The sequence below is a fragment of the Melozone crissalis genome, unplaced genomic scaffold (genome assembly GCF_028551555.1).
Source record: "Melozone crissalis strain CALT ecotype California unplaced genomic scaffold, PUWL_Pcris_2 ptg000008l_1, whole genome shotgun sequence".
In the NCBI taxonomy this organism is placed as follows: Eukaryota; Metazoa; Chordata; class Aves; order Passeriformes; family Passerellidae; genus Melozone; species Melozone crissalis.
The window spans coordinates 11,529,559-11,553,474 of NW_026535786.1; the positions used below are offsets into that span (position 1 = coordinate 11,529,559).

At 43.5% G+C, this 23,916-nt stretch overlaps 2 protein-coding genes across 2 annotated transcripts in view; both read left to right on the forward strand.

Annotated features, from left to right (window-relative positions):
* TULP3 (TUB like protein 3) overlaps nucleotides 1-3,973 on the forward strand; it is a 32,256-nt gene extending 28,283 nt beyond the window's left edge. The window contains exons 10-11 of the mRNA XM_054269747.1: nucleotides 1,109-1,280; nucleotides 1,825-3,973. Coding sequence (XP_054125722.1) covers nucleotides 1,109-1,280; nucleotides 1,825-1,958 — 306 coding nt within the window. The 3' untranslated portion in view covers nucleotides 1,959-3,973. The remainder of the gene's footprint in view (nucleotides 1-1,108; nucleotides 1,281-1,824) is intronic.
* Nucleotides 3,974-7,924: 3,951 nt separating this feature from the next.
* The window catches only part of TEAD4 (TEA domain transcription factor 4), a 50,722-nt gene continuing 34,730 nt past the window's right edge, over nucleotides 7,925-23,916 (forward strand). Inside the window, exons 1-3 of the mRNA XM_054270144.1 lie at nucleotides 7,925-7,939; nucleotides 8,058-8,136; nucleotides 21,789-22,043. Of these exons, the coding sequence (XP_054126119.1) occupies nucleotides 7,925-7,939; nucleotides 8,058-8,136; nucleotides 21,789-22,043 (349 nt within the window). The remainder of the gene's footprint in view (nucleotides 7,940-8,057; nucleotides 8,137-21,788; nucleotides 22,044-23,916) is intronic.

The following is a 23,916-nucleotide window of genomic DNA, read 5'->3' on the forward strand; positions in this document are numbered from 1 at the left end:
AGAGAAAAAAAATCTTAAAGAATGGAAATAGAGAGTCATGACAGCCTCATGGTCAGAAAAATTGTATCTGGAAGTGCTCATTTATTCATTGTCTTTGAGTTGGTGTTGCTATCTCTCCTATTAGTACAGTAATGGTTCCATGGCCCTGCCTTAAATTTTCTCCCCTAAATCTAAATGCACATGGTGCAGTTGGTGCCAGTTCTTAGGGGTTTGTTTTGCATATTTTAAAAAGTAAATAAAGGTAAAACTAAAAAGTAACTAAACTGAACAGGAAGTTTTATTTAGGTTATCCTCAAAAATCTACTGTGGTATCTTTGTATAACACTGAAGCACATACTATAGCCACATCAGTCAGACCTCCACAACAGGTTGTTTTCTGAGCATTTTTTCCTATTAGTACCTTAAGCTTGGACTCTTTTTCTTCGGAGTTTTAACATCTATAGTTTTGATTTTATTTCTTGCAGAACTTTTAAAATGAAATCATATGTCATGTTTCACTACAACCTGAATCTCCTTGTAATTCATTGTTTGTCAAATTTAATATGCTCGTTTACTTCCTTTTTGTATCTTTTTGGTTTTATTTCTCTCTGATTTTCATACTGGGCATCACTCATTAGACCCAATAAAATGACATTTAACCTTACATTCTACTCCAGCCTTTGGACTTTCTACTGAGGCACCTCAGGGCCTGGCACTATGCAGTTAATTGTGGATTATTTTCTTTTATTTCAAAGTTTACAGTGTTAGAAATGGAAACTGGATGCAACAGGATCAGAGAAAGATTATGAGACTCAGAAGTAATTCATGCCAGCAGGATGGCAATTATCTGTGGACTCTGAATTTCTCCCTTTCCTGAACACACACTTCCTTCCCTATCACTCTTTTTACTTTATTGAGTGAAAAGAATGCTTGGACTGGGGATCTATGAAAGTATCTTCCTGGTACTTGCAGAAAGTATTCAGTAGGACTGAGTTTAAGTGTTATCATTAAACGTTAAGTGTGTTTCATTAAACAGGGAATGAAGTGACAGAGTGCACACACAAGAGAGGTGGTACTTAGAGGCAGAGACATTCCAAATCTGATAAACATATTTCTTTCTTCTGAACAGGAGCATGAGGGTCTGCTGTCAAAATGGCAAAACAAAAATTTAGAGAACCTCATTGAATTGCACAACAAGGCTCCAGTCTGGAATGATGACACTCAATCCTATGTTTTGAACTTCCATGGGAGGGTCACTCAGGCCTCAGTGAAGAACTTCCAGATTGTCCATGACAATGACCGTAAGAGTCTGGTGGAGAGTGTGTGGGACTTACTTAAACAGGGAGAACCTAATTTATTTCATGAGGGTTGGGAGGAATAGGACACCCTTCCTAGAGGAGGGAAGCTGGGTAAAGGAAGCTAGTTCCTGATTACTGAGGACTTCTGAGCTGCCAGGAAAATTATATAAGGCCTCCTTTTTTCTGGGGTGGATGCAGACTCTGCTGTCCATAACTGCAGCAAAAGAGGGGGCAAATGAAAGCTTCCTGAAGTGAAAGACAAGGTCTAATACAGCACCTTCAGGCCAGCAAAAGAATGGTTTGAGCTGTGGTTCTGAGAAGAAAAATCTCTAGAATAGCACAGTCACTCTACAGGACAGATTTCAAGGCCACTCTGGTGAGAAAGGATGGATACACCAACCGCATATATTTGGGACTGGCAGATGTGGGGAGAGTTTGTGGTTGGGTTTTGTTTTGCCTTTTTTTTTTTTTTTTGTTTTTTTGTGGTTTATTTTTTTCTTTTGCTTCACTGTGAAATTGTTCATCTCTGAATGTCTTTTCTCCCCAGCTGACTACATCGTGATGCAGTTTGGTCGTGTAGCAGAAGATGTGTTCACTCTGGACTATAATTACCCTCTCTGTGCTCTTCAGGCTTTTGCTATTGGACTCTCCAGCTTTGACAGCAAATTGGTCTGTGAGTGAGGGACAACAGACATGGAACTCACTCCCTCCCCTACATCTTGTAAGAGTTGCAGGTGTAGCAATGAAGAGCATATTGGAAGGGAAATGGAGGACAGACTTCTGCAGGCTTATTAGAAAACCAGTTCCAGTCTTCAGAGCATTGTGGGAGTTGACAGCAGACCACCTTGGGAGCAACCTCTGTATGGCCTGCGGAAAAGCAAGAAATCTAGGTGATGTTTCTGTCATTGGTGTTGATTCTGCTTTTAGAATCCTTATTTACAGATGCTGCATGAGAGTGGGCTAAGCCCACTTGTTGGAACTTCTGCAGCTAGAATTAGAAAAATAATGGCTAAATGTTCATTTACCTTGAAGCTTCCACAAAGCCTGGGACATGATGCTACTCAAGAGTTCCTAATCAGATGAACTCAGAAAAAAAGAGAACGGGTGGAATTGTCTCTAATACAACACTTTTACTCTGTGGAATGATTGTCTGCTAAGACTGATACTCCATTTCCCTCTCAGTGTTCTAATTTCTCTCCATCCATTGACAGTCTTTTTACCAAACTAAGAACAATCAAATCTGAAACACTCCCTTTTGCGGTGGCTGATATTTTATTCATTGCTACTTCTGTTACTTCTAACCATGTGAAAAATGAGACTGAATAGATGATAGAGTCTGGCTGAATTTGGCAGAAGATAGTATTGTAACAATATACAGTACCACTTCTGAAAAGCAGTGTTCTGATTGGTTGAATCTAGACAGTAAACTGATGAAAAATATTTTTAATTATGCCATTGTTCATGAAATTTGCTACATTTTTAGGTATATGTTTGTGACCAACTTTATTTTTTTTTAATGTGAGATTATCTCAAGGCATGACATATTAAAGTAGATTTTGTATAAATAATTTTAACCTGCCTATAAGAAGGAGTTACCTCAAAAAGAAATTACAGGTATTTTCAAAGGCATTGGTAAGTTTATTGTAATTGTACCACAAGGCTCTGCAATGTGTCCTTCCAATGTTCCATTTCTAATACTGGATGTACAGTATGGAGACTGTGTCACAGCATGGAACACTTGATTCATGTGGCCTTAACTCACCAGGGTGGATTGCAGCACGGTGTGGCCTGGAGGCCTCAGTGCACACATCTTCTGTGTACTGAAGCACAGAATATTACTGTCTTGCCTGCTTCTTGCCTATTACCCATATTCACAATAGTTTGGAGAGGTCTGTCCCTCTACTGAGACAAGAGTTAGGTCTTCTCCAGCTTTGGATATTGTCCTTGTCAGCAGACTAACTCTGTTTCAAGCTGCAAAGAGCAGATATTTTGCTTTTGGTCTCTGGAGTATTTGCAATGGTAGATATCACTTGTGCTTTCAAACTAACAAAACTTTGTGAAGACGTTTTCTGATATTGCCAGAAAGAATAATGATCATAGCACAAAGTAAATGCTGTATTTAACTGTAAAATAATGAATTGAGGCTGAGAAGTCCAGCTCTTGTATCTTTCAGATGAGCATTTTTCAGTAGCTGCTGAGATATTTCCTTGAGATGATCTTATCAGAAAAGCAGTCTGTGAAGAGAACTTGAATGCTGATGGATCTGTTTTGTGCCTTCCTGCTCATCAGGCTGAGGATGAGACCTGGCAGTGCTTTCCAGCTGTGCTCTTCTGAAGTCTTGGCTGATGGGTCTGCATTCCCTCTGCCCATCCAGGAAAGGAAGTCAGCTTGTGTACCTGTCTGATTACTTTTCTGACTAGGAATGTGTGAAAGAAATTGCCTTATGTTATTTTGGGGTGACCTGAAGGTAGGATGCTAATTTCTGATTCAAGATGATTTTCTGTGTGCCCAGAAAGCATCCTTTTACTTAATTAGCCTTGTCAGCAGTGACTCTTCAAGCTATTTCTTGACATCAAACAATCATGTCACAGCCCCTCAGTCAAATTATGCAGACAGATGAACTGATTCAGTCATCTTTATCAGATACTGTTTTACATTAATTGTATTTATAACTTTTATATCTAAATGAAAATAAACTAATTTATATATGGAAAAGTCTTTAATTCTAAATGATTGTTTTTATTTTGCTGTTACTTGTGGGTGTACTTTGTTCCTTCTCTGTGACTTATTACCTCAGTTTCTTTCAATTTCTTGAATATCATTATTTTCTTCTTACTCTTTTCCTTTGTAATTCTCAGTTCCCATTCTTTGTGGTGTTGGATATTTTTCCCATACACTTGGAAATCTGGGAATAAATGTAAGGGTAGTCTCTCTAATACTTTTACCCCCTCCCTCCCCCAATATTATCAGGTATTGCTGTAGTTCTTGGTTTCTATTTGATTGTTTAAGCTAGTTCAATTTCTCTGCCCCATGTTTCTAATGTTTTTCCCAGCATCCAGCTAGGGCATTTGAGATGGTCCTTACTGCATTTTCCCACCTTCCATCTGAACCCATTCAACTGTTGAAGCACATAAGTTAATGTTTTCTGAATCAGGTACTGAAGTCATACAAGGATAGGAAGAACCTCAAGTTGAAGTGGTTATATTTTCCTATTTCCACTGAGAGCTGTATGAACCTCAATAAGAGGAGACATGATGGATCTGGTAATCAGAAACTGGCACAGCTCTCAACATGCAAGCCCTATTCTTCAAGCACCTCTATTTTTTCCACTATTTCCATCTGAGCCAAATTAGTCTTAGAGAGAAAATTAAGTGGGAAACATGAGTATGCACTTGTTCTTAACACACTAATATTAGCTGAATACGTGCAAATGTAGCATGTTAGAAATCCCAGCAAAATCTTAAAGAAGCATATTAAATGGTTAAACTGGAGTCCTAAAGGCAAGCCTAGCAGATGGAAATGGCTCTTAGGCTGTTATAGGCTCTTGGACTTACAAACATAAAAGATAGTGAATTATTTCTTGTGCTTTTAGGGCTGTCTCACTCTCATTGAAGTTTTGCTGCTGAAATTGGTAGCAGTAGGACAGGAGGTTTTGCTGCTGTTAGTATAATTGTTACACCTATACTAATAATTAATTAATGTGCTCCTCTACTTGCTGGGATTAACAGCTCTGTAAATCTCTTGGATGACATTGAATTAGGTTTCCTGTTCCTGATACAGAAGACAAGCAAAACCCTTCCCTGTGATTTACAAGTTGAGTTAAGAGTTTGTGTATAGTCCTGTGAAACAGAGACATGGACAGATTCCTTCTTTTGCAGAGTCAGGAATCTCATCTTTGCCACAGGATCAAACTGTTGTACCTAACTGCAGTTTGGAACTAAGTAATCCTAGGGCCAAGAGATTTGGCCCAGCATACAGTTATGAAAAAGAGTAGAAAAGCAACACTGGTGTGTAAGGGCTCCCTTACTAACAGGGAAAACAACCAGCTCCCACTGTGAGGTGGCAATGACTGAAACCCCTGCCAGGAAAGAAGGCAGAGATCCTGTACCAGTGTTAACTCTTGTATCTTTTGAACTGTACACTCTATAGTTTCTGGTTTCTCATTGCATCCCTCAAGGTGTTCTATATAGAATTATTATTTCCTCCCTGGAAGCTGGAGGTCACTTCTTCTGTTTCAAAATGGGAGAAAGATCCAGAAGCAAACTAACTTCACCAACATGCTTTAAGGTAAAGGCTATGGTAACCATAACTTACGGTAATTTAACATTCAATTTAGAACGTTCAATTTAATGTTCAATTTAGAATGTTCAATTTAATGTTCAATATATGCATTCATAAATGGGTGAATATATTCCAGAGGCTGGAATTTTTGATCATTTAATTTGATTCAATTAACATCTCCATACAAGGCAACCCATTGCACTACCCACAACAAAACAGCTGAAAATTTTGGTGAAAACAAAGGATTTTTTTTAAAGCTTAATTGAATTGGGCCCTTTATTGTAGGAAAAGTAATAGTAATTTACTATGGGAGGAAAAAAAGGGTTTTGTTTTAAAAACTGCATAAGATAATCATGCTGATAGAGTAAAAATAGGGTTGGGGAATTAATCTGATAAGTTTGCCCAACTCTCTCAGCTTTCTGTTATAATCAGAATCGTTTAGCTCTGCATTATGTTCAGTAAAAAAACCCAAACAACCCACCACTAAAAAAACCTGTATTCTCCTGAGTGAATTTCCATCTGCAACTGACTGAAGTCCTGCAAACAATTTGTGTGATGATTCACAGGAAGGAATATGTTTCAATTCCTTCTCTTTGAGCTGTGTTGGTTTGGCAAGGAAATAGGAGCAAAACAATGTTAGTCACAATTATGAGACCTGGCCTAGAATTCCCACTGAATATATAAGATGAGAAGTGAATTACCTTTCATATTCATAGTGGTTTTTTTTTTAAAACCGCTTAATAGAAAATACATTATAGCTTTTTAAATATGTCTTAATAGAAACACTGACTAAAGTGCTTTATATAAAAAACAACAAAACACACACCCTGAAAATCGTTTCGCTGAATGTTGTGACATAATCTTATTTATATTGTATATACTCTTCATTTCTACAGTTGTATCAGAAAAATCTTATTTTTATGAAATTGATGGGTTTTGCCATCTTGTTTCTGGGGCCTTAGGACACATTTTGGACCTGTTTCCAGGTCTCTGCAATTTGAAAGAGGTGGGAACTTCTTTAGCTTTGAGTTTGAGAAACTCAGTTTCTTTGAAGTTTGGAAGAAAGCCAACCAGGTTATAACTCTTCACAGGTAGTTCCAGTCACCTGTGGCAAAATCACTTGCCGGAGCCGTGGAAAAGTTTGGTTTGCTGATGCAGCTGCATTCCCCGCACTGCTGCTAGGACGTAGCTACATTTCCTAAACTTGCTGGTTTCCTCTGCTTTTGTTTTGGGGCTGTGGCTTTTCAACCCTCGTGCGATCCTCAGTCTCATATCGGCATTTTCTAGCGCAGCATTGCTGTATGAACAGGTAGGAAAGGAGCAGTTCCGACCTGAGACTGAGAAAAGCCACGGGGAGATACCGCTTTGCGGGTGGGTGGGCGAGTACTTTGTCGGGCTGGGGCTGCTTGTTCCGCAGCGGCTCCGCGGTGCTGGCTGGGAATCACGGCCGCTCTCTGAGGGGCTCCGCAGCCGCCGGGCCGCGCCTGGCGCGCAGGGGGGAGCCCGGGAGCCGCGTCCCTGCCCGGGCAGCGCGGGGCTGTCCCCGGGGCCGGAGCGCCCTCAAGGGGCTTGGCCCATGGCCCCAGGGAAAGCACCAGGCAAGCGGCGGCGTTCCCGAGGCTCCGAGGCCGGCCCGTCCGGGCCGCGCACTCCAAGTTCTCCCGGGCCGGGCGCCGTGCCTGCTCTCGATTCCTGGAGGCGGCGGCGGCGTCCCGCCCGCTCCCGGCGCTGCCGAGCCGCCCCCTTCCCCCGCTCCCGGCCGCCCGCCCGGAGTTTCCTTCCCCCGCCCCCGCGGGCCCCTCTTCCGGCCATTGCCCGCGTTCCCTCCGCCCCGGTCACACACGGCCCCCGGCCGAGGAGCGCCCGGCCCCGCCGGGTTTTGTTCCCAACTCCGCCTCGGCCCTTCTCCCGCTGCCCCCCGCCCCCCGCCAGTCCCCTCCCAGCCCCGTCCCAGCCCCTGCCTTAGCCGGCAGTCCCTCCCTCCCTCGGCCGCCTTCATTTCATACCAACTCTCATTCCTCGCATTCCTCACTTCCTCCTTTCAAACTCCAGGGGAAATAAAAACCCTCCCTTTTCCTCCCAAACTCCTGCCCGGCCGCCCCCCCGCCCGCCGCCGCCCGGGCTCGCCGTCCCGCCGGCCGCGCCGCGCTCCTCAGGTGAGTGTGCGCTTTGTGCCTCCGCTCCCGCCGGCCCGGCTGCCCCCCCGCTCCCATCCCATTCCATCCCATCCCCTCCCGGCCACCCGCCCGGCCCGGCATTGTTCGCCTCTCCCCGCCGCCGCGGGACCGGCGAGGGGGAGCCCCGCGGGCCCACCCCGGAGCCGCTCCTCGCCAACTTTTTTTCTGCGCGCCTTGGTGGCGGCGGCGATGCCGAGCGGGAGGGTGACCCGCCCGCTCCCCCGTCCCAGCCCCCGCTCCCACCCCTGCGGGCTCGGAGGTGGGGAGCGGGCGGGAGCGAGGGGCAGGCGCGCACTAACAGCGCTCGGCGCTCTCTCGGCAGAAAGTCCTGGAGCTGAAGGAGGATTTGAAGCCGGTCCCCGCTGGCCCTGCGGAGCAGCAGCCGCTCTTGCCTCGCTCAGGTCGGGACACGCCGTTCCACGATGGCTTTGGGCTGGAAGGGAGGGTGCGGAGCCGCTCGTGTGCGACAGGCGAGGCACAGGCGTACAAAGGAAGCGATGGGAACATCCTCAATGGAGCCTCGCGGCTTCCCCCGCCGGGAAGGGGCTGCCGGCGCTGCCACTTCGGGAACTCGGTCGCTGGAAACTGCAACGCTGATGGGAAGGGGGGAAGAAATAGCGGTTTCTGTATGGTTCGTAGAAATGCGCTTGGGGAGGGTGGAAAGGAGGAGCAGTACTTAATGTAGTAAATTTTAATGTAAATTACGGACGATGATTTCGGGGGGGAAAATAGAACAAAAAAAATCATAATGAAGCTTTCTGTGTGAAGTACGTAGGTTGTTGTAGGGCATTTACCAAAAGATGGGGGGATGTTTTTCCAGTTCATTTATTCTGAAGTTAGAGTTGAGTTTTGGTGGCATGCCACAGGAAAGGATTAAAGAAACCCCAAACAAACCGAGCGCACACAAAAAACCCCAAACAAAAACCTTTCCGGAGTAATCTTTTATCTTGTGCAGATAATTCCGTTTATACAGTTTCTTGCATGAGATGCTAAAGATGGAGCTTTTTTTGCAGAAGAGGGAAGAAGTGTAACTCTACATGTTTTACGGACTTCTGTTAAGTATTTTATAATGAACGATCACATATGTTAAATAAAAACTCTAACAAAAACAAAGAAAAACTCAGAACTAACCACAAGTAATTACAACTTGGTTTTTGTTTAACCTGGAGTTACACTCATGTTACTTTCTAACCTTAAGAGTTGGGTTCTGCGACTCCTCTACAAATAAGCGATGCAAAATACTTGTGAAGCGCAGGGGGCTGAACAGGAGGAAAGGAGATTTAGGGATTGGATTTATTTTTCACTTTTCCTGTTGCTGGGGACAGGTCGGCTTTGCCAGGACCTGATGGCGGCGTCTGTGTGCAGGGTGAGCAGAGCATTGGCTCACCTGTCTGTCCATCTGTCTGGGTGGATGTGAGAGGTTTTATTGTTCTCCCGCAGAAGGAAGTGGGCAGCAGGACGGGGCAGAGAGTAACGGGGAGGAGCGAGAGGAGCAGAACGAGGGGAGAGCGCGGTGGGGACGCAGCAAGTGCTGGGGCTGGGCTGATGCTGCTCTACACTCAGCTGTGCAATTAAAGCCTTTTGGTTTCGATAGCTTGTTCTCATGACAGAGAAGAGCCTGGGACCGTCCTGTAGTGAATACAGAGGGATTTATTTATTAGGGCTGCTGGATGCTAAGGGACTCTGGTTTTCTCTGGAATTCGGGTTGGCAGAGTGAAGGACAGCCAATCACCTTTTCAGGTTGTTTTGCAGTGGGTGCAGTCACCTTTTCAGGTTTTCCTAAATCCCAGTGGGAATGGCTCCCTCAAACTTGAGCATTCAACCGTCTTATCAATCTCTAAACCGGGCTATCAGCTCATTGTTTGTGTCCTCTCGGAGGTGGATCCTGTAAGCAAATAAACGTTCGTGAGAATGGTTACTAGGAATTTCTCCGCTGTCTTGGATCCTGCCACTATTTTTGATTTTTAAATTAATGCTACCGATGGTTTTGGAGTATTTTAGGCTATTATTGTGATAAGCATTTCAGTGTTGCTGTATTGAAGAACATCTGTGGGAAAACGGTATGAAAATAGTTCTGCCAAGCTTTAAAGAGAAAAAAAGTCTTTGTGTCACAGTATCTTGTCTGTGGCTTACATGAAATCACAGTTGCTGTTGGTTTTCTTACTCAGGTACTAGTTTCACAGAATTCAAGCAGAGTAAGTAGAGTTTTGAGAGGGTTGCTGAAAAGTACTGTTTCCAAGAGTTACAGCTTTCAACTCTGTTTGCATGCTCATTCACAGCTTTCCTTCCTTGGTATTACATGTCCTTTTCTGTATCTTTCAGCTCTTGGTTCCATCCCAGTGGAAGCCAAGGGGTGGATCCACAAAGGTTTCTGCTGTGGATCTGTCCCCAGAGCCTCAAAGTGCCCATTTCCTTACTTGTCACATCTCTGTGCTTTGTCACTGGCAGGGACATCGGCACTGCTGTTCACTGCCCCGGGACTGATCCAGAGGAAAAGTAATGCTCTTAACAAGTTTTATCACTTTTACAAGTTGGTTTTCAGCCCCATCTGTCCGTTCTCCAGTCAAGTTAATGATATGGTCGTGTGTCTGGAGAAGGGGGTGCTGTGACTCGGAGGGGAAGGGTGGGAGAAGAATGGGGACATTTTCTTAACAACATTGCCATTTTTCCCTACCATAAGTAGTTCTTTGGACCATGTTTGCAGTAGCTCCTGTGAGAGCAATACAGTTTTCTGTTTTATCTGACCATGACTTATCTTAAAAATGTAAAATTTAGTATTATGTCTTTTTAAAGATCTCTTATACTTTGTCCATAGCTCATGTTTGTCTTTTGTTCATTTGTTAGATTTGGGGTTTAGTTTGGTTCTTCCCTCCCTCTCCCCCATGGCATGTAAAAGTTTTCTGGGGCAAGTTTTTTATCACCCCGTGTACATCAGAAAAGTTTTCTTACTCTACTGCAGCAGTTTTTGCCTTGGTGTGTATTTCTCTGAAATGATTGGTTATTATTTCTCTCTGCATTTACATCTCCTAAGTTCTTAAAAGCTACTAATGAGGGTATAATAATAATATTTTTACATTTTCTAGGTCTAATTATCGGGGGTGTTTTATACTCTACACTTTCTTCAGTTTATCTGTGTTTCTTTGTCAGAATGAGATCCAATATTCCACGAGTTGGAGTGATTCATCTCTTTTCCTTGCCTGAAGTGATATCTGAGCCCAGGCAGATTAAAGTCACATCGGTCATTTTGCAGAAGCATTTGCTTTGCAGACAATTCTCTCATTTGTTCAGCATTCTCTCTCTTGCTTGTCTTTAGCTCCTGCTTCTGGCCCGGCTTTTTCCTTGATTTTATCTCTGGGTTTTCTTTGCACTACTTTTCCAACATAGTCCTATTTGTCTCCCTTGCTTCTTTTGTTTTCTTTTTTACACTAACACTCTTTGAATTGTTTCTACCCACTCGTGCTTGTAAACTTCATTCTGTATCACTCGCAAGTTTCTTTAACATTACTTTGAGTCAACCTTAGATCTTTAATTAAGATGTCAAAGACAACTGGACTAGCAAAGATGCCTGCAGCATCCCAGTAGATGCCCTCTGTATCTGTTGGTTCTGTTTGTCTCTCATATATCATATATATAATTATGCATAGTTTTGAAGCCATTATTCAATTTTCTAGCAATATGATCAGTGCTCTCCAAGCCAATCTGAAGTAATTTGCTGTGATTTCCGTGGAGAGTAACAAATGCTATTTTAAATCAAAACTTATTTTGTTGGTCACTGTGTTCTTTTCGTTCTTTACCTTCACAGCATTTCTATCTTCCTTTGAGGAGCAATCAGGTTTATTAGTATTTACAGTAACGGATGTTCATATATTTGCAACTTCTGCCAACTAAGTAAATGCCCAGCATGTTCCTTTGTACAGCCTTGTAAAAAAGCCATGAGTTGGCATGCATGGAGCTCATTACAAGATCTGAGACTAGATTATTAGAAAGAGTTTTTTAGGGGTAGGTGGTGGTGTTTTGAGTTCTTGGGGTTTTTTGGGGATGGGGGGAGTGTTTGGTAGGTTTTTTGTTTTATTGTTCCTGCCTCTTGGGTCCTCCTTTTTCTGGAGATGATGCAGTCACTCCCCTTTGTTTTTAACACCATATGAATTAGACGTTTTCCTGCTAGGGAGGGGCAGGTTTTCCAGTTCCTGGTGCTACTGGCTGAGTCACTGGCTCTGTTTTTCTGTTCTCTTGTAGGTTTATAATTACCTTGTTCTTACCTTCATTAGAATGTGATTGCCAAAGGGTAGGTGTTTTACCCTCCTGTATTTCTGAGACATGAGTGCCAGTGGCTTTCAGAGCCTGGGTGCAAGCCTTCAGAACATCTGCTCTGCTATTGCCAAAGAAAAAACAAATCAGTGTAGCCCTCAGAGTGCCTCCCTTCCAGCAGTATGGTAACCATTAATGATAGATGTCCAGGCAGAGTGTAATCTCTTGTAACCTGGACTGCTTGAACTAAAGAGGAAATATCAAGAGAATGTGGAGCAGGTGTATACTGAAATGGAAAGGGAGGATTTATTAATGTGTCCTAAGTTCATTTTACCTGATCATACATCTCTGTAAGCTCATTGAAATAAAGCTCATTTGTACCAGACTAGCAGGACTTAGGCAGATCTTTTGGTTTGAAAATCTTGTCAGCTTAAGGTGAAAAAAAAGGAGTAAAAGAGAGGTTTGTGTAAGGAGATTATGTCCAAGCACACTCACTGCTCTTTGAATTATCTTTATGAAATTAATAAAAATATATTTATTTCTCTGCCTCCACTAGTTTGCGAAGGATTTATGTAATCAGAAGAGAATAACTGCAGGTAGAACATGTAAATCTCTGCTTCTATCCATCCAGTATGCAAACTGAAAAACAGAGTATCAGCATCTTTTTCCACTGCTTTTGGTCACAGGTTTTATTTGTAAGGACATGCTTTAAAAACTGGAGCAGAGTCTGTGGTTGGCTGTGTCCCTTTAAGAATCTAGTTTTGCTTGGCTAGCTGCCCTTGTTCTCCTGTAGATTAATCCAGCAGAAGGTATATAACCTGTTGACCTTCCTGGCAAGAAGGGTCTGGAAGGGCAAAGAGATAAATCAGAAGGTTCATACTTTCCTATAATATCTGGGGACAGGTTTGTTTTTCAGTTTTTGACATTTCTTTTTTTATTTTATTATTTTTTAACTGATTCCTGCTTGAGGTTTGGGGTTGTAATTATAGATTCTCATGATTTTAATTTGCTTTCTGTGAAATCGTTCTGTGTTCAGCAAGTTGGAGATGATTGCAGGTTTATGCCACATTTAGAGAGAGGAAAGAGTTCTGAACTCAAAATTACACTGGTCTGAGTTGAGGATGGCTTTACTGTGTCATGTATCAAACTGGTAGGAGCAGTGGAATCTGGCAGAAGTGTCTGGTGTGTGTTAGCTAGGAAATTTCACACTGTTTTACAGAAACATTGGCTTTCACAGTGTCAGCCTTGAGAACTGAATGTGTAAGCAGTAAATGCTGATCTGCTGCATGATGCAGATGGGGTGTGTACCCCAAAACTGAGCTGGGGTGGTGTCTGGATACCCCATGGGTAGGCTTCATTCATTTGATGGAGGTGTTTCATTGTGGCTGCTCTTTGCTTAGGCATTGCCTTACAACAAGCATCAAACCCCTTTGAGCTCATGCCTGACTTCTACTAAAATCAAAGCACACGTGTAATTGATTGACTGAAGGAGGGAAACTCGAAAGAGCACTGAGCCTTGGTCCCTCTTTATATACCTGTTCTGCCTGTTAGTGATTTGCATTTGTCTTGAGCCTTTAGTAGAGGGCTTAGTCCTGACCAGACAGGCCATGCCCACAACACAGACCACCTGCAAGCACCACAGAAAGGGAAATTTGACTGCGTTCATGGGTTGTGTCATCACTGTCTGCCTATTCTCTTGGAAGTCTCATAGCCCAGGTTCAACTATTTCTTTTCTTGGAGTCTGACTAGGGTTTTGGAGCTAAACATTTTCTCTGCATTCAATGAAATTTGCAAATATCTGTCTCTTGTCTGAGCTCATGTTCAGTTCTGCCATTAGTGTCATTGGAAGCCAGGCGTGTCACAGTTGTGAGGCTTTGCTGGAGCATCTATCTTTGAGCCCTAGAGAAGAGATTGAAAAATGTCATGAACAGGAGGCAGGATTAGGAAATCAGAATTTGGTTTTGATATCATGAAGTGGGCATTATGAGTTTCAGCTTAGTGTTACCTGTCAGCAAACCCTTAAAACGTGCTCTATTTCTAGACATGAGCCCCTCTGAAATTACCACTTGCAATTGCAAATCACTTTTAAAGTTAACATTTTCTTGCCTTGAAGTTCTTGTCTAGATTTTACCCTTATTCTGATTTTTCTATTGGGTGGTTCACTTACATCTTCATCCTCTATTTTTTTCTATAGGTAAAATGATGGCTTTTGAGCCTATTGGTGAGATTTTCAGAAGAACTGAGCTTCTGCAAGTTTAGGAGCAAGGTTTTTTTAAGTTGCTATTGAAAGTTCCCTATCCTTTAATAATTAAGTGAATAATACTCTTTGGGAAGATTCTCAGCTTGACTTCTTTTTGTCTCTAGCTTGGCTTGGTCATTCTCAAGTCATTTTAGTCAGTCAATATCTACACTTGCCTGTACCTAAAGGGACAGTTCCAATTTTCCTGTGTTAGCTGACACTACCAATGCTTCTGTGAAGGGATGTTGATCATTTGACTCCCTCCTGGTTCCCTTGCTTTCTAACCAGCTCCAGGGAGAATGACTCCTGGGCCTGCTGCTGCTAGCACCAGGGTGGCTAGCCATTTTCACCCTGCCGCAACCTTCATCTCCTTGGGAAGCTGTGAAACACATGCCACATGTCTTGGAAAGTCAGGGAGAATGGGAGCTCTGGGAACGGTTCCCACATGGGAGATAACAGTGACTCCCCAGGAATTCCTCTGTTCCTTTGGGAGCTGGGGCCAGCCCAGCGCGTGGCTCTGTCCCAGCACAACCTGGCAGTGTCAATCTCTCTCGGCTGCCCTTGCTGGCTGGTTTTTCTCTCCCAGCTGAGGCATGAATCACCAGTAGTCGCTCTGACAGTCCCAGGCTGGTGGCCTTGTGATGCGGCCTGTACGTGGGAGCTGGGCAGGAGCTGCCCATTGCTCAGGACAGGCCCCCAAGCTGCCCACATCCAGACTGTGGGATCAGAGCTGGCCTTTGGGTTTTGCTGTTGGGTTGTGGGGTTTTTCCTCCCCTCCTTAGGGCAGCAAGGCTCTGTGCTGTTTCTTTTATCTCAAATGTAACTGATTGGATGGTGTGCAAGGCCACACACAGCCTTATCTCATCACATCCTGTTTGACTGCATTATCCAGGGCTGCACTGATGGAAGTCCTCCTCTCTCCTTGCTTTGATTTATATCACTCTGCTGGACACTACATCCTCTCTCTGTTTCAGCCAGAGCTAGCTGCTGCAATAATTTCAGAGTTGTTTTGCTTTGCTCGGGAAGTCAGGTGCCTTTTGAACAGCAGCTGCTGCAGGCAGTTTCGGTGCAGCAAACAAACCGAGCATGATTTTGTGTTAGGCAGTGTGACAAGCATTCAGCTGGAGCCCAGCCTCCTGTTGGATATGATCTGAGGCGAGTAGCGCTTGTTCCTTTGCAAACCAGTCTTACTCAGTGTTGAGACAGAGACAAAAATCTCACCGTGCAGCCTGTGGACAGAATGAGTTTATTACCTTGCCCAATATAGAGAGGCAAATCTCAGTTCTTTCCTCCTTGCCTGGCACTGCTGCTTGCTAAGAGCTTTTACCTCCTCTGCAGGCGGTAACACTCACCTTAACTGGTTTTATTCATGGGATTATGCAGCACTACTCTGCTGTCCTGGGTGGATAGGGCTATTCACAGGGAATAGCCGGCATTACTCAGGATTGCAGGAGGCCTGAGGCAAAAAGTGAGATGACAGCCAGGCTCAGCCCCTGGCTAAGGTGTTCTGGAGTGTTTGAGTGAAGCCCGCAGGAGGCCCAGTGAACTGCACCCACCCATCTGCACTGTCTCCAGGCTGCTTTAATGATGGAAGTGCAGCTCCTAAGAAGCCTGAGGAACTGGTTGCTGTCTGGTGCTGCAAAAGTACTGTAACCTTCCTAGGAACGGTTCAGTGGTCTTGCTTCAGTTGCATTCTTAATTTTTTTCTGTAGAGACCCTATAAAAATATCCATTATTTTTTTCCTCTTTTGTCTGCAAACCTTCACCACTCTTATTTATCGTTGAATACTTGCTTTGCCCACCTTTTCCCTTTCCAGTGTGTTTTTCCTGCAGTCCTTGAGTTGCACCATCTGGGAGCTACTCATCTACTGATTGCACTAATTTTTCTCTTTCAGAGGAACTAAGCTATTCTTGTAGTGTCCCATAGAATTTCCCAGTCTTCTTCCTCTGGTAAGTTTGACTGCTATCTTCCACCTTGTACCTCGAGTAATAGGTTTCTTAGTATTTCGGACTGTTGCTTCCCTAAACCCGAATCTCCTTGTAGCACTGCATTGTGTAAGTTCTTTTGCTAGGTGTTCTGGATGGGAGTAAGTGGCTGGTTGCTCCTGTTTCCAGGTTTTCTTATTTATTTATATATATATATATATAAAATATACTTTATAGTTTGAGAAGCAGGATACCATCTGTTATGGCTGAACTGATTTTTTTTTTTTTTTTTTTTTTTGCAAAATTTCGGACTGCTGATCAGATCTGAAAATGTGGTTGGAATCCTCTATAGCAGGAGTGTTTGGCTCACGTTACACCGAATACGGGAATTGTTGGGGTTTGTTTGCATTTCAATGGCACCCAGGAGCACCTGTAAGGTGAAGCAATCCCTGGCTGCACAGCCCGCAGTCCAGTGGATGAGGCCGAGGGTGCAGGGATGCTCTGGGTGAAGCAGCAGCAGCAGCCAGCTCCGCAGCAGGAGTGGAACCGCCTGTGGGACTGCACAGGGCTGTGCTGGCAGGGGCCCCTGCCTGGGAGGGGTGAGTGACTCAATGGGGACCCTCTGCCTGCTGTGCTGTGCTCCATTCCAGCAGGACAGGGGGTGGCCGTGGGCTGGGGGGAACCTCTTGGACAGAGCAGCTCTAAGAAAACTGAACAACTGGAGGCAGCTGGCTGCAATTTTTCAGATCCACAGGAAAGTATGATTTTGTGTTGAGCAGCTGCCACAAACACTTAAGAGGGAGCTGTTACCAACAGTAATGACTGAGGGATTAATATGAGAAAGCAGATGTGTCAGACTGTGGAGTCTGTTTAAAGATGTGCTCCCTGTCAATAAGACCTTGCTGAAGGGCTCTTGGCAGCTGTCTAGCCCTGCAGGATCTCTGAATCTCAATGAGATACCACGTGTGAAAGGAAAGAGGGTTAGTGTTGAAATTATCAGAATTGGAACACTTCAACCAAAGCTGCTGGAGATGAAAGATTTTTGTGTTTTCTCCATGGTTTTGCTTTGTGAGCGACTCATTAAGAAATGACCATGGCAGAAAGAAAAACAGGGAGCAAGAGTGAGTAAGAAACAGTATTTGGACAGAGGGAAACATTAGGAAGGAAGATAGAGATACTGTGGTGAGGAGGTGGATGTGCTCTGAGGGGCCTTGTGTCTTTGAACCTGGGGGAGAACCCATGACTGTACCCCACAAAGAAAGATACGTAATCATCTCTGGGTGAAATAAGAGTGAGATCAGGATAAAGAAAACTGTGAGGTACAATCGCAGAAGTACAAAAGGCAAGGAGTGGGGCATAAGTTCAGGTGAAAGGAATCCCAAGAGAAAAAACACCAAGCTCTGTGACCTCTAGCAAAACTTGCACTTATGAATATGGGACAACATCCTCTGACTACTCTGTTCCTCAGAACTGTGCCTGGTGAGGGAATTCAGATGGGAAAGGAATTGTCTGAGCATGTTTAGGATGTCTGTTTAGTGCTTTCAGAATCAAATTCCCTCCACATCAGAAGAGAGCTTTGTGATTACAAACTCTTGCACAGGCAGAACCTAAAAAAAAATTTAACAAGTACTAAAATATTTAGTAATATTATAACATTTGGTAATACAAATCACCATTAAAGTTCCCAGGCTGTATGCATGTAGTTACTATTAAATAGAAGACAGAAGCAAATAGAAAGTAGATGCTAACTGAAACATTTGTATTTGGTTAAAGATGTTACTAATGAATATTATAGAAACTTTTCTTATAAATAAGATATTCAGCATTCTCATGCTTCTGAAAAATCCTCTGGTTTTTACCTGATTGCTCATTCAGTGGGAAGCGATTCCACTGCCAGTTTTCCAGTTTGCCATCCTAATAAAGTAATTTAGCACAGGGTTTAACCCCCAGCTTCTTTTTTAGTTTGCTTTGCTTACTTTAATGAGTGGTCATCTTGGCCACCGAGTTCAGATCAACAGTGCAGGAAACAGAAGGCTTGAAAGTGTTGAGCCAAAGCAGAGACCAAGAGATCAGATAGCACTCAACCAGAGCTCCCTGAATTACTGCTATTGCTGCTGGCACAGAGCATTGCCTGGGACTGCACATGGAGCTTACTAGTTAAGCAACATTATTTAAGACAACTTTGCCGGCCTTTTAAGCCTTTGGCATCTTAGTGATCCAGAGGCACAGAGTTATAAGGATTTCCATGGCCATTTCAGTCTATGGAATTTCTTCAGAAGTTATCAAATAAAAGTAAAAGTTTTGCTAGTGTGCTTTGTAATCTGAGTAATTACAGAGGTTTTAGCTGGAGATGGCCAAACATCCTTGATTTTAGAATCTGTAGGGTTCCCCATTTTTCATCATCTATTAGGGATAGCTTTAGTACCAAGAAAGGAAAGCAGAATCAGGACCCAGAGTGTAGAAAAGTTGGGATTAACCACAATACCACACTTCGGTCCTTGCTGACCTGCTGTAACTTGAAATTAAATTAACTGCAGGGCAAGGAATGAAAAATAAGAAGCATTAAAAAAATGTGTCTGGTCACTTCAAAACTTATACAATTTCTTCTGTCACTGCTATTATGTTCCACGTCTCCCTTGATTTACACCACTGTGAGAGAAATTTCACATATTCTGTCTCTGGCTTTGTGGATTTCTCTTAAGGTATGAATGACATGTGCTCAAGTCAAGTCAGTGCAACTTTTCTTTAAGGTTTGGAGAACAGAGTCTGGAGAGTTGACATTGCACTGAATAGGACATGTTTTCTCCTCCAGTTATTCTGAAGCTTGGATTAGAATGGACCCAAAGTTTCCTGTGTCACCAAAAGCACTTAGTGCAGATGCCAAGCCTTGTAAAATATGAAATGATCAGGGTGTGTGATGGGGGGAGGAGAGTTATGCTTCAGAGATATGCTTCAGATATTTATTGAGTTTCAACTTAAGAGTGTGCCATGATGAAATCATCTGCTAGGTATTCCCCTGTGTCAGCATGGACACTAAGGAGATGAAAATAACTAGATTCAAAGCAGATGCTTTTTATGGTCATGATGGTCCTTCATCCCCTAGATGACTTTGCCTGTGTGCATTGCTGGGGATTTGGCCTGAGAGCAGACCTGCACCTTCCAGTGACTGTGGCTTTGGGAGTCTTGTAGTTGAGCAGCTGGAGATGTTTGCACTTGGTGTGAAACCTGCTGGCTCCTGTGAGATTTGCAGCTCCCAGTGCAGGTGATATGATGAATGCACTTGCTGTCACACCTTGGGTTTCGTTCTGAACTCTCTGCTTTTCAGCCTGTCATCACAAGTTACAACCAGCCTGGGCCTTGTGTTTGTGGATATTTTGATGTGTGTTTACTGTGGAGGGTCTGCAGAGCCTCCAGGGACTGGGGGTGCTTGGGGAAGGAAGATTTGGAGCAGGTAACTTCTCTTATCCTGTCAGTGTCTCGCTGTGGAAAGCTTACTCCTCTACATGGATTCCCCAGCAGGACAATCTCTTAAATACCCGTGTAATTTTTGATTAGCATCTGTCAGTGAAAGGGGGAATGTTTGGTGAGGGAAGCAACTGTTACCCTTCATTTCAGGGTCTCTTAAAGTCACACAGCTGACCTTGGTGCCATTCACAGTGTGCTGGGATGTCTGTCCCAGTGGTAAAAAGCCAAGTGTGTGTTCCCCTCTCTGCCCCTCTCATCTCCCATTGTATTATTTCTTTCCATGTTCATTAAATGGATCAAGAGGGTTGAAATAATCTCATGTAGGTGCTGAAATGAATGGATGGGCTGTGGTAGACCATTCCAGTGATTTGTGTGTTTCAAATACTCTCACAGGAAATAAGTCAAATACTGGGTTTTTAAAATGTCTTTGTGCACCATTTATTAAAATGCTGCATAGTTAAAATGCTGTGTCTAATTATTTGTCTAATTTATATTGTCTGTATTGAAATTAGTCAAAGGCACAGTATTGTCTTATTTCCTTAGCTTTTGGAGATGCAAAATATGTATTTGCTGCTGTCTAAAGTCATTAAGGAGCAGCAAAACTTTCTGAGAGCCAGTGTTGCCAAATCTTTACAATTTCAGGTTTTGAAATGTTAAAGTGCTGCAAGAATTTCAGCTTTTATTAAAAAAAAAAATCTGGTGATTATGGTCTTGGAGAAGATTTAAAAAACACAAAATCCAAAGAGGTAAGAAACTAAAGAAAGACTTGAAAAATGTTTGTCAGAAAAGTTTCTGGAGCTATGAGCCCTGAATTTTTGAAGTTCTGAGCTTGAATGAATGGACTGTTTTCTCCCTATATCAACTATGACATGGCATAACTGCATGCATTTTTTTTTTAATGACTAGTTTTTGACAAATACCACACCCAAATTTCTCCTGTGTTCCCCTTTACATTTTCACTGTGATATTTCTGAGCTAGAGAGTTGCCATGTCAGACTTCTCTTCTTACTCATGTTCAGTGCAGGTTTGATGATTCTGCTGCTTTTGGAAAAGCAGTCCTTATTCTGATTTTCTTGCTACCCAGCTCAATGAGAGAGAGGGAAGAGGGAGGGAAGTTTTGAATTCTGGCTGGATTCTCAAATGCTGGCTTGTGAACATTCTTTCTAGCCCAGATAACAAAGCTATTAAAATGATAAACAAACAGCTTTGGGATTAAGGCAGAAGAATTATCTGTGTCTTTAGAAGCCATTTATCTCCTGCCTGGTTGACTGGAAGTGTCTGTGTGGTCTGAAGTCAATTTCTCAATGAGTGTTTCAGCAGCTCCACTCAAAGGCTTCAGCCTCTCCTGTAAGCATTTATAAGTAGACTATAATTTATTGTAGTTTTCAAGAGCTAGCAGCTGCCTGCTTAGGTTCAATGAGAAACCAAATTCTGCTCCTGCCCAGTGGCAAATCTAATAGCTTGAGACTAGAAAGTGATGAGGGAGCAGAGAGGCAGGGGAAACTTGAAGGAATTTTCCCCAAAGTCGTTCTGAGGATGAGCAGTAACAACAGGCTAAGCACCTTGGTTCTTGACCTGCAACTGGTGCTGTCATCCCTGTACTCATGGTGCCTTCTGCTCCTGCCAGGATATGGGGTTTGGAAGGCACGGCATTAAACTGTCCAGGAATGGCTTTTTTAATAGCACAGCTGATCCTTGAGAAGAAATGTCAGCGTTAGAAGTGACACCAACTACTAACTCTGATCCAGTGAAACAGTATCTAAGAAAATTTCAATCCCAGTGCTCAGTGATGACTGGATAATTCATCACTGCTGTAGTCTTTCACACAGGCTGAATCCCTCTATGTGTGCTTTGGAAAGTTAAATAACAGTGACATGGACAATGGCAGTGCAGGGAGAAAGATAAAGGAGAGAAAGACACGAGATGACTCCTGAGGAGAGCTGGGAAGTGACAGAGTTAATGAACCAAAGAGAAATTGGAGCAGGCTGTTTTTCAGAAGGATTTGTAGAAAATGTTTTCATCTCAACACAAATAAAAACCCAACATGTGGTTGAGTTATCGTTTTAGATAAACTTGAAGTAAACCCCTCCTAATTGGGATTTTTTTCAGCTTTTTTGCTTTAGAATCTCCTTGGAGGGTTTCTAACTGCCCGGTGGGATGTGCTTGCCCTTGCAGGTTCTGAGTCTGCTCCTCCGCGTGGCACCTTGGAGTTTCTAGCTGGCACCATTACCTCCAACGAGTGGAGTTCTCCCACCTCCCCTGAGGGGAGCAACGACTCGGGGGGCAGCGAGGCCTTGGACAAACCCATCGACAATGACGCCGAGGGCGTGTGGAGCCCGGACATCGAGCAGAGCTTCCAGGAAGCGCTAGCCATCTACCCGCCATGCGGCCGCCGCAAGATCATCCTGTCCGACGAAGGCAAGATGTATGGTAAGGAGAGAGAGAGACAGAGAGAGAGGTCACAGCACAATGCTCCACACAGCCTGCCCCTGCTCCAAATGATGCTCTGAGAATTCCCTTCTCTCACCTGTTCCCAGGCTGGTGCTGTTGGTTGCCTGGAGTCTTATTTAGGAAAATGGGTGTGACATTGATGAAGCAGAAAGCGTTATAGGTATCTTTTTCAGGGGATTATCCATAATATAGATCTCAGAGCTGAGCATGTGCTACTGAACTAATCTTAATATATAAATATACGGCTTCATGGTGTGACAAAGCCTATCTTTTATGGTATCTCTTCTTCACTGCTCTTGTTGGAGGTAAGAACAGCTAATGATCTGCATATCTGGTGCTACAGGAAAGAAGCTCAGCTCCTGGAGCCCTGAAGGGCTCTGCTGCTGTGCAAACACCTACCTACTTTAACTACCTACACTTTTCAGATGTTAAAGGCAGAAGGTTCTGTGTACTGCTTTTCATTGCAGTTTGCATTCTCACAGCCCTGGCACAAGTATCTTTCACCTGTGGATTCTTCTCATCTAGCTGACTAGATACCCTGCCCTGAGTACAGAGAGGCTCTGGCATGCAGCTGCAGCAGAAGTCAATTTTATACTAGTCAATTTTTTACATGAATTGGAGTTTTTTCACCTTTTCCACAGTTAAAATTTCTTTTGATTTTTGTTAACCAAAAGCTGGTTTGGCCTGGATTCTCTAGCAGAGAATTGCAAGAATCTCCCTGGTAATTCTGTGACTAAAATGTAAAGCAAAGGTTAAATACTCAGTATTTGGTTTTCAGTCTCAAGGTGGACAGTTTCTCCAAACACTAGCAAGGATCTTATGAAAGACAGCTCTCTTTCTACCCAGTTGGTGCTTGCTTTTTTTTTCCCCCCCATACATTGGAATCTGCCGTCTTCACAGGCCCCGTCACGGGATGCTCCGTGCATGCCCTGGAGCTTCCTACGGGGCACTTCACAAGTAATTCTGCAGGTTTCTGTCCACCCATCAGGCCATTGTTCCCCGAGCAAGGGAATGGATTGCTCTGACTGCGGGAGCGTGGGTGGGGTCTTGTTTACATGGCCTTATCTGCAGTGGATGGTTTTACTGGGTACACACATCATTGTACCTGGGAAGAGCAATCGGGGTTGAGTAAGGCTGGTCACCCTGAGGCTAATCTGGGGCCAGATTAGGCAGACATCAATTCCTGCTTTGAGCTGGTGCAGGCGTTTTATGGTTGTGCTATGGAAGCAGCTGGGGAACTAATCCAGTTTAAAACTAACACGGCCAGAAAGGACAAAATATGTGAACTTTAATTTCGATACTGCCCAGCATCTTGTGCTGGTATTTAGAGAAAGGATGGTGAGATTGGGAATGAGCAACCATGACTGAGATCAAAGTAAGACTGCTTCTTTAGGGACTGATGCTTGCTTAAAATGTTACTCAGACTAAAATATTACCTGAGAATCCACCCCATGGTTATTAAGCATGAACTAGTGACATGGCTCTTGTTGCTGTATGTCTGCACTGCTTTTCATGATGGGTGACTTTTAAAATTACTGGTGAAAAATTACAGTTGTGTTTTAAGAGTGTATTCATTTACTAAACATTTTGCCCCTGAAGTATTTCAGCTTTGGAGTGAATGTGTCAGAGCAGAGAGTGAAAGACAAAAAAGAAATGAGAGCAAAAGTGAAGCACAAAGGGATACAGAAACCAGTGACACTTGGCTGATCCTGACTTAGCATGGATTGGTGTTAAGTGGAACACACCTAGTTGACTGGACTGGTGAACTGCAGAAGGTAAATAACCTTCTTGCAGGGTGAAAGGTTTAGGGTAGGCTCAGGGAGAAGAAATGAAGAGCTTTTCTGCAAGCCCT